Source organism: Bactrocera oleae, chromosome 4, assembly GCF_042242935.1.
Source record: "Bactrocera oleae isolate idBacOlea1 chromosome 4, idBacOlea1, whole genome shotgun sequence".
Classification (NCBI taxonomy): Eukaryota; Metazoa; Arthropoda; class Insecta; order Diptera; family Tephritidae; genus Bactrocera; species Bactrocera oleae.
This window is the reverse complement of record NC_091538.1, coordinates 72513911-72528379: the sequence shown is the minus strand read 5'-3', so window position 1 is coordinate 72528379 and position 14469 is coordinate 72513911. Positions and strand designations below refer to the sequence as shown.

The 14469-nt window shown below is 39.0% G+C and overlaps 2 protein-coding genes across 18 annotated transcripts in view; both read right to left on the bottom strand.

Annotated features, from left to right (window-relative positions):
• Pkn (serine/threonine-protein kinase N) overlaps positions 1-14469 on the bottom strand; it is a 60694-nt gene that overhangs the window by 8738 nt on the left and 37487 nt on the right. For 7 of the 10 annotated variants that reach the window (XM_070108542.1, XM_036367505.2, XM_070108545.1 and 4 more), the window contains 2 exons: positions 4321-5670; positions 1897-2637 (listed from right to left, as the gene is read on the bottom strand). In XM_070108542.1, the coding sequence (XP_069964643.1) occupies positions 1897-2637; positions 4321-5670 (2091 nt within the window). The remainder of the gene's footprint in view (positions 1-1896; positions 2638-4320; positions 5671-14469) is intronic. The other 3 variants (XM_036367513.2, XM_014246340.3, XM_014245944.3) reach the window with 2 other exon arrangements.
• LOC106626596 (mucin-12) lies at positions 6200-12726 on the bottom strand. 8 transcript variants are annotated; one of them, XM_036367644.2, is made up of 5 exons: positions 12620-12726; positions 10309-10984; positions 9794-10246; positions 8693-9001; positions 6200-8367 (listed from the first exon to the last, which is right to left on the bottom strand). In XM_036367644.2, the coding sequence occupies exons 2-5, from the start codon at positions 10729-10731 to the stop codon at positions 6625-6627; spliced, it is 2928 nt and encodes a 975-aa protein (XP_036223537.2). In that variant the 5' UTR covers positions 10732-10984; positions 12620-12726; the 3' UTR covers positions 6200-6624. The 8 variants fall into 8 exon arrangements, with proteins under 8 accessions (XP_036223537.2, XP_036223541.2, XP_014101911.2 ...); XM_036367648.2 differs by having other exon boundaries at positions 10309-10900; positions 12620-12719; XM_014246436.3 differs by having other exon boundaries at positions 12254-12706.

The following is a 14469-nucleotide window of genomic DNA, read 5'->3' as shown; positions in this document are numbered from 1 at the left end:
AAATTTAAAAAAATTTTTTATTTGTAATACTAAGGGGTTACATGGGTTTCACTGCTTCAAAAAAATAACATTTTTTTTTTAATTATCTATATTATATATATTATTCTATAATATCTCTAGAATATTGTCCTAAATTCTCAAGTTGATACCAGTAATTGTTTTGGAGTTACAGCTTTGAAAAGTTGCGCGCTTGAGGTCAGCTATATAGTCACTTAAAACTTTAAATTCGTTTTTCTAGAAACTGTGTTTTCCAAGTCGGTTGTCAAGATTTCACACGAAATACTCAAACAATCTTGTTGTAATGAAATTTTACACATGTCTTTGAGATATAATTTACAAGGTCTTGTCGCGGAGGATTTACTTACAACAATTAAAAAAACTAAAAACGTCGAGAAATTTTCGCCAAAATTTGCATGTTTTTGTAAAAACGTCAAAGCAATTTTTACTCTTTTTGTTTTGTTTCTCATCCAAATACCTAGTTAATGGTCTTAGTTCAAACACGTAATTTTTTCTTTTTTACCTTTGATGATCCTGTGAGAAATTGACTATTGATCTGCTGTCAACGCGGAAACACCTTTTTTCCGAGGGACTGCCCGAAATGACGTTGTAATGACCGAGTTTTGAATATTTTACTTTGAAAATTTCACAAAATCTTTATCAAATATGTAGCTTCGGAAATAAAAAGTTTGAATAAAATATTTAATTTTTTATATGAAAAAAAAAATTATTTAAAATAGGGCGGTTTTTGTTCGGCGAAACCCATGTAACCTCTTAACGGTACTGGCATTAAAATTGTAAAACAAAATAATCATTTGCAAATAAGCCTCCCGTATGTAATTTATTATATTATATTATATGTATAGGTATACGAAATGCAACAGCTACGCAGATTTCATTTGAGTATTTTTGCGGTTTGAATCACAATGGAAGCTCGCCTTGTGACTACTTATATACAAACCATAACTGTAACCATATATTAAGTTCAAGATATTTAGGGCTTCTAAAATTTTCACCATTTTCGAATCAGATTTTTTATGACAAAATAAAAATGTATATAAAAATAAGAATTAGTTCGACGGAAACGGTTTTAGCATCACAGATATTAATATATTATATAATTATTAATAGCATTTCAAAACTTAAGTGTGTGTGAGTGTAGTAGCGCTGGCGTGTGATTTATATGCAATGCTTATATAACTATGTGCAGGTTATTTGAAATAATTCAACAATTTATACGCAACATTTAAGGAGTTAGGACGCTAATTACAAGTGATTACAAGGGATTTAGAGATGAGCACAAACTGCTGTGAAGGATGTGGTTTTCTAGCCCAGCTTTTCGAGTGAGGTTATTTACAGATAAACAACAAAGTACAACCGTGGACTGTTCAACATTATTTACAAGTAAAAACGTAATATTTGAAATATGTATAAACAAATTGAGTGATAAAATTCGAATTTTGTGTTACTTTCTATGCTCGCTCGTGTTTAAAATATTGACTGTGTTAAAAGTTTCCACGGAAGACATAAAGATAAAAATATACTCAAAAACAAAGCAAACGAAAAAACAATTTAATATAATACCGAAAAAAAGTAAAATCCAAAACTGGAGGAAAAATTTTTTTCAAATGTTTAGTGATTTTTGAAGCTGAGCATAAAACCGAAATCGAATTTTTAAATTTAATATTAAAGAGTTACATTGAAAATGTGTAAATAACATGCTGGACAAGTTAAAAAATTCGAACAGGCATTACAGCCTCGCCTAAACCGTACATACTCGTATGTATGTATGGAAGAAAAACTCGTCAAACATAAATAACTGTAAACTATTAAAACAAACAAAAAATGTGCAAGAAAGCAATGAAACATAAAAAACACAAAAATAATATAAATCCTAACCTCGACACAGAAACGATCACCGGCACCGGTGCTGTAACTCGTCGCCGCAACATCGAGCGCCGCATACTCATCGTCATCGGGATACTCCACAATCGGCAATCCGCTTGGCGCTGGTGACGGTGGCATCTCAATTATCGGGCTGGTCATATCGCCGACCCCCAATTCGCCGCCCATCAATATCACCGGCGGCATGGCCAGCACTGGACGATGGTACATGTTGGCCATGCCACCACCCGCCGCATTTGCATTGCTATTATTATTGGTATTGTAGTTTTGTTGCTGTTGCTGTTGCGGTTGCTGTTGCGGCAGCTGGTTTCTGAAACTACTTTGACTAGTTTGGCGTGCTACATGCGGCACATGGTATTTACTGTTATTATTCGCCACCGCTGCATTAACGAAATGTGGCGCCACCGTTTGGCTATTGGCTTCGGGAGTTGTTGGCATTGAACCCTGCTGACGACCCTGAACACTAGCGCCTGGTGGTTGGTACTGGTGCAACGGCATTGGATGCTGAGTGGGCAGTGGTGTATGATATGGCTGGAGTGTTTGCTGGGCGGCCGAGGCAATGTACTGCTGCTGTATGGGCTGTTGCTGGGGCTTCGGTTGCAGCGTTGGTGGTTGCTGCTGCGCATGATGTTGTTGTTGTTGTTGTCGATTGTATTGATGCACCGGCCGTTGCAGTGTATTGGGCTGTGAGTCCATTTGATTGAGGAAATCGAATTCACGCAATGCGCTCTGTAACTGTCGTCGGTTAACAAAAAAAAAGAAAACATATTCGCAAACACAAAAAATGACACAAAACTAGAATGCGTACGAAATGCATGAGGGGGCGGGGATCGCTAACGAAGAGACAATGGGGTGTTTTAGCTCTAACTTAAATTTACAGATTTATAAACGAAATATTTATGTAATAAACTAAAGTATACGGGTATATACATATGTATGTATATATATTGCATTCAATAATATGCATAGATTTGATTTCAAAATAATATATTTACAAATGTTTGTATTTATAAAGTAAATGAAAGTCGAAGCACTTAGCAATCATGGTTTAACTATTGATAATTGTAAATGAAAACACCTTTCGTGTAGTGGTCTCAATCACATTTAATCTGAGCCTCCTTTGACAGTTAATTTTTCTATGAAAATATGGGACTTTTGCTAAAAATTATTGGCAAGAAAAATGTTAATTTCTGTGGCACCAAAACTATAATAACCTTCACAAAAGAAAGAGTTTTCACAGAAGAGCAGGATTTTTATCGGTCAGTTTGTATGACAGCTAAGTATATGCTAAAGTAGTCCGATCTGAATAATTAATTCGGAGTTTCTTGCGTTGCCTTGGACTATAATCTGTGCTGAATTCCGTCTTGTCAAATAAAAACATTTTCCATAAAAGGATTTGATTTGGATCGCTCAGTTTGAATGGGTATTCAAAAGTTTTAGAGACCCTTATCATTATCGAAGAAGCAACGAAATAAGTTTAGAGTTTGGTATTTTTGATGGCTTCTGAAACACCAGCCTCAGTATTTGAGATAAATTTACAATAAATATACTATGAATGAAAATAAGTTGTCATCAGGCTTTATTTTAACTGAACCTACTATATACCGACTTACTCTATTTTCAAGGGCTTTTAGGCCTAAGCAAATCGTAAAAAAAATAAAGTAAATTTGCAACTAAATTTCTTATGAGGCCGCCAGGAGTGGCTGATAAGTTTCAACACTCGGGCCAAAGACCGCTCGTAGACACATTTTTGCCAACAACCTTCCATAGTTTAACCATGATTACTAATAGGTACTTAACGCAGTTGACATGAAAAATATGATCATGTATGAGGCATGCAACTAAGAGCTACCGCCAGCATCTGTTAAACCGCCATTGTCCTGTTTTGAGTTCGAGTCTAACGTAAGATTTAGTATTGAATTTTATCTACAGTTCTCAAGTCAAAATTGCTCATTTAGTGCTAGTTTCGAAATTAAAAACTTTTATAGAAAATACCTAAAATAAGTTTTTAGCCAAAAGTCTACATATTTATTTAATTTGAAGAAATGTATTAATTTCGTTATAAATTTGTTCAATTTTGTTAAATGGTTAAAAAATAATAATTTTGCTTCAACAATATTCCAACACCGTTACATTTACTGATTTCAACACGTCTAGATATTTACAATAGCCTAATACAAGAGCAACAACAAACACCAATTCCACTTAAAACGGCAAAATATCACACAGTTACTCAATAAGCTAACATAACGGAACCGAGCAATATATAGCTGGCATACGAGTACTAAACAAAAATTACAAATTAATAACTACAACAGTAAACAAAATCCTGCTTGAAGTTTTGTTCATACAATTTTCGATGTTTTCTATGAGTAAAGCATTTGCTTTTGTTGTTGTTGTTTGCACATTATCACTTACCTCTGGATCGAGTTTAGGTGGCGCGGTTGCCGGAATGGGTGGCGGCTGCGTTTGCGTGGGTGTTGGCAATTTCGAAGTGGGTCTCGAGCCCATCGACAAGCCGCTGACAATTTCAGCAGTCGTCATTGAGCCATGCTTCCCGGCGATCTGCAAATGCAAATTATTGTTTTTCGTAGACAAATGATGTTGCTGCTGCTGCTGTTGCTGTTGCTGCTGCTGTTGTGTAGAAGACTGTGTAGTTTGTGAAGGCACTTCCGGTGGCAGCACTGCAATGCCCTGCATCGAAAGTGGTCGCATGCCACTCAGACCGCTCACTTCGGGATCAGGGCATTCGCCAGGTGTTTCGACGTGATCGTGCAGACCCGCTTCAGGATCATATTCCAAATTTCGTGCCTGCTGGCCGGGTGAATACGGTTCGGGTTCGGCATCGATGGTGCCGGACGATGGTGAGCGTGAAATGGGTGATTCGCTGTCGCGTGAATTGCCGCGCGTTGTGCCTTCGGTGGCGAGGTGCGAGCTGGAGGGTGTATTGCGCTTCAGCAAACGACCCCATGTGGCCACATTGATGTTCATTTGCTTGGCACGTGGTATATTCTTCACTTGTTGTTTATTGAATATCATACGCTGGCGACGCAACTTCGGTTTTTGCGATATCATCGGATTGAGGAATTTGATTTCGGCAAATAGCAGACCTTGCGGCTCCAATTGCAGTGCCATACCATGTCTCACATCGTCGATGAACTCTTCTAAACGCAAGAATTTTACAGCGCATAAGGAGCGCCAGTCGTGCCAGTAAACTCCGATTTCCAGTTCACGCGAGCGATCTAGATCGATGGAGAAGCGCTGATCCCAAGCCTGTTGCGAGCAGGGCTTCCAAGAAGTCTGCGCCACTGTTATATTATCTAGCTTTATGACAGCCATTATTTCAGACGATGTCTCATCCTTGACTGAATAACTTTTCGAACTGCTCCGGGACGTTACACCCTTAACGAAGCTGCGCAAATCTCCCGGACTGGAATTGTTATCTTTATCGCGTCGCGAACGTCCAGGCACGTCTTCGAGTAAATCTTGGCACCCCATCAGACGCACTTCCAGCTTACCGGATACGCTGGCGCAACGGCCGAGTGACGAGACCTGTTGGTATGGTTTTCCGCCCAAAAGACCGCCGTGAAAGGGTTGCAGAGATGTGTAAGTGACTGGAATTGGCGACGAAGCTTGCTGTACCGACTGCAGCTCCGATTTTAGTTGGTGTGCGGCCGGTGAATCCACGGGCAATTCCAGACGTCGCAAGTCAAGCGAATGCCTTAGGAGATCCAGCTTACGTGAAGACTCACTAAGACGTATGTTTGCCTGTTAGCAGAATACAGAATGCCAAATATTAATTATAAATCATATAATTTTTGAATAATATTTAGTTTAATAAGTAAACGAATAAATTATTGTTTTTGGATTGATTTACCTTACTATATTTTATACCACTTAAACCTAAAACCACGGAGGTAATATAATTAAAAATGCTAAACAAGACCTGGTTTGAAATTAGTGTAAATGAATTCACTTTAAAACAATAACTGTGAACAAACATTAATTATATTGAATACTTACCTAGCGAAACTTAGTCTGCCAATGGTGAAGAATTCACAGTATAGCGATCAAGAACATAATCATCAATTTTCAAACAAAATTATCGCTCTTCAGTGATGAAATCATCATTCCTGTACAGTACTCATTGGCAAGAATCTTCATGAAAACGGTATTTCGGATGGCCCCCAAAAAACCCGGTTCAGATAGTTATAATGTGCTCCAAAATTTTTGGAAAATCTACGAACATTCTGGATCTGCGAACTACTGAATACTTCCAAATAAAAAGTACAAAAGCTATTTTATATAAAGAATTTAGATTTTATTTGGTACTTTTACAATTCAGCTGGGAAATTGAGGAACATTTTGTTTAAACTTTAATAAGTCTCTCCATTTTCTTCTTAACATTTACACAAATATTAGTTTTACACGTAATTCACTTTAAGTTATAGGTACAAACAATCGGTACATAAATGAGTATTAAGTATTTCGGATTCTATGAAAGTTAATTTTGGTATGTATTGAGGTTGAAATGTGCTGGAAAGCTGCTTAACCATTTTACGATTAATCAGCATTACATTGACACCTAATCGTTATGTTTTTTTTTAATCATTTATGTAACATAAATGCAATTTAATATTGGGTTTGAAGTTCCGTTAAGACTAAACCTTAATTAAATATATGGCAGTGAGCATTCATTCTTAATTTATGATATCCACTCCCTCAAGTGGGACGCCGCAGTATAGGACGCTCTCCCAAAGAGAAAGCACGTCCGCGTACCTGAAAACGTTCGGCAAGCCAACGCTGACAGCTCTCACAAGCACAACTCGGATTCTTTGTTGGTCCCACATGATGACCCGGCTTACGCGCTGCACTTACTACCGTTCCGAATTTCTTCGCCTTTAACAAGTGCTCTGGCGTGTAGCCAGAGTGGGTTGTAGACGCTTCGCTTATTGCAGAGCTTTCGTGTTTCATTTCGAAACGTCGCGCAATCATTGGCGACTGCTGGAATGTCGCCGCTGAAGATGTTGTTGGCGGAGCCTCACTGCCACTTCTTTGAAATGCTGGCGAAATTTGTCGTGACGTTAGCGGCGGTGATCCAGCACAGCTACTGTGATCTGCAGGCGACGAGGTGTCCTGTGTGGAGAGATTATCACGCGTCTCGCTTTTCCAACGCTGTAGGTAAGGTTGATAACCTGTGTACAGCAAATGGGCGTGCGGTGGTGATGTCACCTCGCGTGCAGTGTTTGGCGACTGGGACGAAACACGTGTTTGTTGTTGTAGATTCGGTGAGGTAGATGGGCCGAAAAATTGCAAAAACCCGGGACGATTGCGAGGAAAATGTGATGTTTGCTCCAGGTATGCAGGCGAAGAATGCAGGGTAGTGGTTGTTGCAGTTGCGCCAGGATATGTATAGTAAATGTCAGATGTTTCCGAAAACATTTCAGAATCGGAAGGCAAAGGGTCATAGCGTGTAAGGGGCGTCTTAAATGGTGAGTTCCGTTGTGAGCTAACTTCCGATATGGGTTGTAAGAAAGCTCCGTGCATATGACCACGTACTGGAGAGCCTGATAACATTTGACCTTGACCGCTTGGCTCATCCATAGAGGATGTGCGCGACCAGAAGCGTTCCATCTGCTTTATGCGCAACCGATCGGTGGTGTTTTCATATTCAAAACTGTCCGACTTCGCAAGTGAGTATATTTCTTCTTGGTCCTCAGTGTCCTTCCATGGGGAGTCTGGATATTCAGTTTGGGATGAGGTGACTACGCTCGAAGCAATGCTACTACACGTGGCGTCGCGCACCGTCGAACGCGATGAGTTGGGATAGTTTGAGCTGATGGCATCGTCACTGGGCTGACGCATATACTTTTGACGTAGCACTGCCAATTTGGCGGCACGTTGATCGCCAATGTGCTTTCGAAATAGTAATTGCTTGGATTCGGATACCTCTTCAGCAGTGCTGGACTTGGTTATGGCATGTCCAAGATCCAAGTCACCTGTGTTTTCCGTTTTCGGAACTTTCGTGGTTTGGGGATCGGCGCGTGTTGATGGTTGTTGTAAGCGACGTGGCAGGATTTGTCCCGTAATGCGCCTGTGCTTGAGCAACAGCTGTTCGTTGTCAAAAACGGTTTGTGGTGTGGAATTTGATTCCAAGTCATAACGTTTACTTGCATTCTCATCGTCTTCATTAGAGCTAGCGGATGCCTCGGCATCGGCATGATCGCCCTCATCTTCTCCTTCAGCTCCCTCCTCTTCCTCTTCTTCATCTTCAGATCCTGTGCAATAGACATCAATGTGTACCGTTCGCGGTTTCTTCAGTGGTTCATTTGAATTTGACTTTTGCTTGGAGGCAAGTGTTTGTTGTTGTTGCTCCTGTTGGGATCGTGTCTGTTCTGGCATTGTTGGTATACGCGGCATAGAGGCAGATTTGAATGTATGCGATGGGGATGTTAAAAACGAAGGCTAAAGAAAACATACAGTTAGATATTTGTATAAAGATTTTTGGCATATTTTTGGAGAGAAGTCTGCCGTACATTCTTGTCTTTCTCAAAAATGGATGCTACTAGTATTTCAGATTATTTTTTTTAGCCAAATGCTGATAGAAAGGGATAAGTATTTGAAAAAAAAAATATATATATAATATATATATATTTAGTTAGCTTCATTTCGAGAAGTGTCTGAAGTAAAGGAATTTTTAAAGCTAATATTGTTGTTAAGGAAAGTCCAAGTGAAGTAAAAACGTCAATTAGTCCGAGCAAATTTCCAACCATCATCGAAGTGAACTTACCATAAATGAGTTTGCCTCGTCTACATAGGAATCACCGCCGCCAGAATGACCACTAGGAGATAGAAGTAAACCTTCTGTGGTGGCACGACGCTGTTCATATGACTTTCGTTCCTTCTGTTGATGCTGTCCTATTCGACGATCGATCGGACTACGGCTATTAGCATACCGGCGACGTTCGTATTCACGTTCACGCTCTTCAAAATATTTTGTCTCCGTATCGCTTGTCTGTGAGAAAGCGTCACGAAGGGCCAGTACTTTACCGATTGTGGTGAAATTCTTCGACCCAGTGGATATGGTAGAATCGATGGACTAATGTATACATAAAACAACAACAAATAAAATATAATTTACACGTATCGCTTTCCAAATACATACTGATGGTATCACACAGAGTCGGCGGAGGACCAAAGAATTAATCAATGCTTAAAGACAATCAATGAGACACTTGCACAGCGCTATTAGAACAGATTGTTAACTGCATGAACAGAATCAAATCGATTCATAAAAATCTATTGGATACATTTTGGCTTTTGTGCCAAAAGCGAATGAACTCCTAACGTGATTACAAAGTCATCATCGAATCAGCGAGCCATTTATTTTTTTGTTTGGCACTTTTGGCCGATGAGGGGAAGGGTAACAATAGCACTGCAAAAATTATAGGGGGAAAAAAACCGAAAGAGGAGCCACAAAAACAAAGTCCAATAAATATTCATTGTCTTCAAGTGGCTGCTTGCACGCAATGAGCGAGTAATTAATTAGGCGAGGAGCGGTGTGGTAAGTGTCGATCAGAGGGAATGTGGGATTCGCTTAGACAACGTGGAGATTAAAATGGATTAAGCGCAAAATATACACTAACGGATGCATGTTGGCGCTGAAGCACAAAAACGGATGGATGAAAAAAACAGCCCGGTTGCCGCCCGCCCACTGATTTGTTGAAACACTTTACTTAAATCCTCCGCTGCTTAAATATTTGGAAATCACGGAATACGTCGAAAGTTTTTATGATTTTACAAGTTTACATATAGTTACATCCGCCCCGACTCTTTGGATGCCCTTGCTTGTTTTCTTATTTATTTCATTTCATTTTTAATTAACTATTACCGCTTGAGGTAGAACAGTGTACGACGCCGTTGTATTGAATACAAACGGATCGGCTTCTTCTTCCGGTATAAAGTCTGTCGCTGATGCTTTGACATGTGTCGTCGCACCTCCTAATCCGCCCCCACTGCTCATCATGAAGTCTTTATTTGCCGTTGTTTGGGTGGATGTCACGCCATCGCTAGTTTCATGATTTGTGGGTAGAAAATCTGCAACGGCTGAGACGACAATGTTGCACGTACTGCGGCAGCGCGTCCCGTAAATAGCGCCCATTGTATTCGGACCACTGGCGCTTGCGGTTGGAGTTTGCCGCTGGTAGGGTCGTTGACGTTGTTTAGAAGTATTCGAGCCGCTGAACGCCGAATCGCCTCCACCTGGGTCAGCATTGGTTGATGAAGTGGTCGAACGAAAACTTTCGTGCGGCTGTTGCTGCCAACGACGGGTGTGTTGTGTGGTCTATGAGTACAAAAGTTTCTATGTATTTGTGTATGTATGCATCGATATGCGATGTGGCTCACCTTTAGCGGTGTAGATTGACGTGATCCACGACTGGCAAATGAGTTTCGCTTGTGCAAAGTTGAAGACGAAGAATCGTCTAAGAGGTCAACGTCGGCGTCGTCATCATCGTCCGGCGGTAGTGGTGAGTCAAATGCAGACCATTTGTACACCACACGCACAGGATTTACTGGATCGTTTGAGCTAAATTCGCGCTGCACTTTTTCGCCGGCTCGAGCAAATGTTAGCTGCGCACGAACCGTCCACTCGGCGGTCAGCTCGTGCGGTTGCGGTGGCAGTACAGTCGCATTAGGAGGGTTAGCGGCTTGCGGTCGCCGTTGATATTGTCGAGACGAGTCTTGCGTTTCACCACTTTGCGGCTTACCGTTGCTAGCTATTTCGGGTGGTGTTTTACCCGGCGGATCGCGATCACCGGTATCACTCATGATTGCTGGAGGAAAATCACAGGTGATCCACGGCTATCACACATTGGTATATTGAACTTTGTTCGATATTTAAGTCAGCATGTGACTTCAACTTTCACTCTTTTCAAATTTCGTTTGAATAACATTGAATCACGTTCACTCACGAATTTTGTCGTTGTTTCAAAGGTTTCTTAAAGCCGTTTCGGAAACACATTTATTCACATTCATAAAAGGATATACATACATATATAATAAATTTTTTTGATTTGAGATCCTAAAAATTGATTATAAAAATTATCATATACGATATTTACTAGTAAAACACCAAATGAAATAATTCATTTTTACTGGATGAAATATATTTCTTAACAGTTCTTCATTTTTACTAATCAACTCTGTTTGCTTTGAAGAGGTAATCATCTACTGCTCGTATGGTATATTGAAGCAAAAAACTACTTTTGGAAATCGATATTTTCCTTAAATCAAAAAATAAAATATGATTATGAAAAAGACAATGTAGAGGTGTTCTTAAGTTATCATTCCAGTACGAAACTACATGCGTTATGGACTTATCGTTCATATTATCTACGCGGCCTTTAAACAATTTTGAATCAATTGCAAAGGAATTCAGCGAATTGAGACGATAAATGGATTTTTAAAGGTTTTAGGATTTTTAAAGCAAAGAAAAACATAGCAGTGCAATATCGGATGGCTGTATGTGGTGTATACAAAACTATTGCATATCGAGAAGTTCTGTTGGATTTGTTGAGCAAAATATTGATTATCATAAGAAAATTATGATTATAATTTCACCCACACGACAGGTTTATTGTAGATGAGACTGGTCTCTTTTTACATGCAATTTGTGAGTAACTACAAGCAGCACGCATCCTAAATTACACTGAATATGTGCGTAAAATATTTGCCAACTACTTTTGTTTGTGCATCTATAATAATGCGTTTAAAAATACAAATTTATTTATTCTTTACACATTTTACAACGTCCGACAGCTAACACAAACGCACGCACAGCGTTCGCTGATGCCTTCGTGGTGCAAAAAACACTCTCGTTTTTAAATAATTTTCTTTTATAAATTTATCACAATTTAAGATTTTTATTTTTAAGTTTCCGACCGACACATTGTGACGCTGGCAAGCGAAATGGGCACACACATACTCTACACCTACATACGTACATATATATAAAAAAAGATCCGAAACATTTTTAATAGCTAGTATAGTCCACGAAAAACATCTTTTATGCGCAGTCAAGTCAACGGCATTGCATTTATGGCTCGCACAATTACATATTTACATTACAGGTGCAAATGCTTCGAATTCGCGGTGCAACGGATGGGCGGTAACAAGACTTTTGAGGTCGCGAACGAAAATAAATCGCCAACAACGCATGTAAATTTATAAAAACTGGCGTCTTTGCATATGATCGACCAAGAGCTTGAGCGTGTTCTATTAAATGACGATGCCACATCCTGTACAGACATACATAAATGTATTATATAAGAACGAAAGAACCCTTTCACACCTTGGAGAGCATTTCAGCGATATCTTCATATCGCCTAAATAATGCACATAACACAGCCGATTGCGCAACTTTGAATAAACTTTTTGCAAAATAATTAAGAGCACATATTAATGATAAATAAACGGCTTCAGCATGAGAGTTGATCACTTTTTCTTATATACACAGTAAATAAACACTCGATTATTCGCATTCACTTTGAATTAGCTGCCGGTAACGGTTACTAAGGCGTATCAACATTAGCTTCATGTAGGTATGTGATGCTTGGTCCTCCTTTTTACTCAAAAGCTATGTATTGTTGTGTTGAGAATTTTTATTTAAATTTTACTTATATATATATAGTGGATGTTAAACAACAACATTACGCACAAAACGCATAAACACGCAAGACGGCGCACAGCACGGACATGAAAACGTTCTCAACAACACCACGGCACGAACACAACTAACCAGCCAACTGTCCGCTCGATCGACTTCACAAGCGAAACAACGTCAAACAGGCGGCTGGTTAGCGAAAAGCGCCGTGAAAATATGTGTTTGTTAGAAATTTTCTTCTCATTTTCGTGAGATGTGAATAGGAAAATCGTATATGAGCGCCCATAAAAATAGAAAAAAGGAAATACTTGTAGAGAGTTTAGCTTGTAGATCGTTAGTGAGATGGTGTTCTTCTAAGAGAAAAATATGAGCTAATGCAAATTAAGATAATTGAAGTATCTCAATGCTAATATAAATACAAATTTTATTAAAATAATTGGATCTATTTAGAAATGCTCTCTTTATCCGGTAAATGCTTTATTTTGAAGATAATGTTGGAATATTTATATCATATCCTTTCCATTTAGCATCACAGTATCTTAGAAAAATTTCACCTTTGTTAAATGCTGATCTATAACGTTAAAAAACTCTCAAGATGGTAACACTAGGCTTGTAAGCTTCCTCAATGTGGCTAGCGATCACGTTATGCCAAAAGACCTTCAATAGTAAAGAGCATACAGTTAGCTCTTAATAAAAGCTGAAGAATCCTGTTTAACATGTGTTTGGTAAGCAATAGAATTAAGTTTTCAGTAGGCTCATACTCTTTCAAACAGCTTTTCGGTATAATAAAATCTGTCAGTGAATGGTTATTTTGTTTAATGTTCGCACGCTGAAACATTTACAAATAATAAAAACTTAGTATTAAAAGTATAGATAATAACCCAAAAACTACAGTACTTCTATCAGCTGGAAAACTACTTACTACAAGTGCAACAAGGCTGTTGTGGCTACCCATTTCTTAAATCTTATTGATCGCACTATTTTTATCTGGTGCTTTCTTTGATTGTCTTCTCCAACATAATTACAGAAAGTGAATTTAAATTGTTGGACTAAGTACACAAGTTCACAAGTGCCCGCTTTATTACAATGCGTAGGTAATAAAACATAGAAGCCAGAAGTCTCGGCATCAAAGTACATCTTTTAGAGCTACTAACAGCTGGACTGCTGTGGATGGCACGACGAACTCAATGAAGCAATGAAAACTGCACAAAGCAGTATATTTTATGAAGAGATAGTAAATGCCTATATACTTGTAGAATTGTTACTTAAGCTTTATGAGCAAAATAAAATGGTTGCCTCATTATTCACACAAACAACAAATTGCTTGAAACACAAACTCATAAGTGCACTCACTTAATTATATACATGTAGGTCACTTGGTGCAGGCAAATGGATGTAGAGGGCGTGTAAACCGCCACCGCAATGTGGTCGATAGAACGGAGTTGAAAGAAAGCCTATAACAAATAACAAGCTAAACACAGTGGGTCATAATAATAAACACGACACGTAAAGTGCACGAACACATCTTCTTATATACAAACGCAAGCAATTAACTGTGTCACAACTGTTCTAGGTGTTACAAACCCCACACTGGCAATGTGAACGTGTAACGAAAGGTAAACATCTCACATCAAGCGGAATAGGAATCAATGAACGGTTTGCCAGATGCCATACATAGAAGCATATTTACGCATCTACATTTAATAAATAAATTAGCCCAGCTCTTGCAATTGATACTGCAACCGAGAGCAGACAAATCAAATACGCTACACAAGCCAGCGGTTAGTTGGCATAGAGCTGTGTTTGTGTGTGCTCTCAGCCACCTATCGAAATGGGAACCGTCATATCCCACAAAAAATTGTTCTTAGCATTAGTTCCGATTTTTGTCGAGGTTTACACTTGTC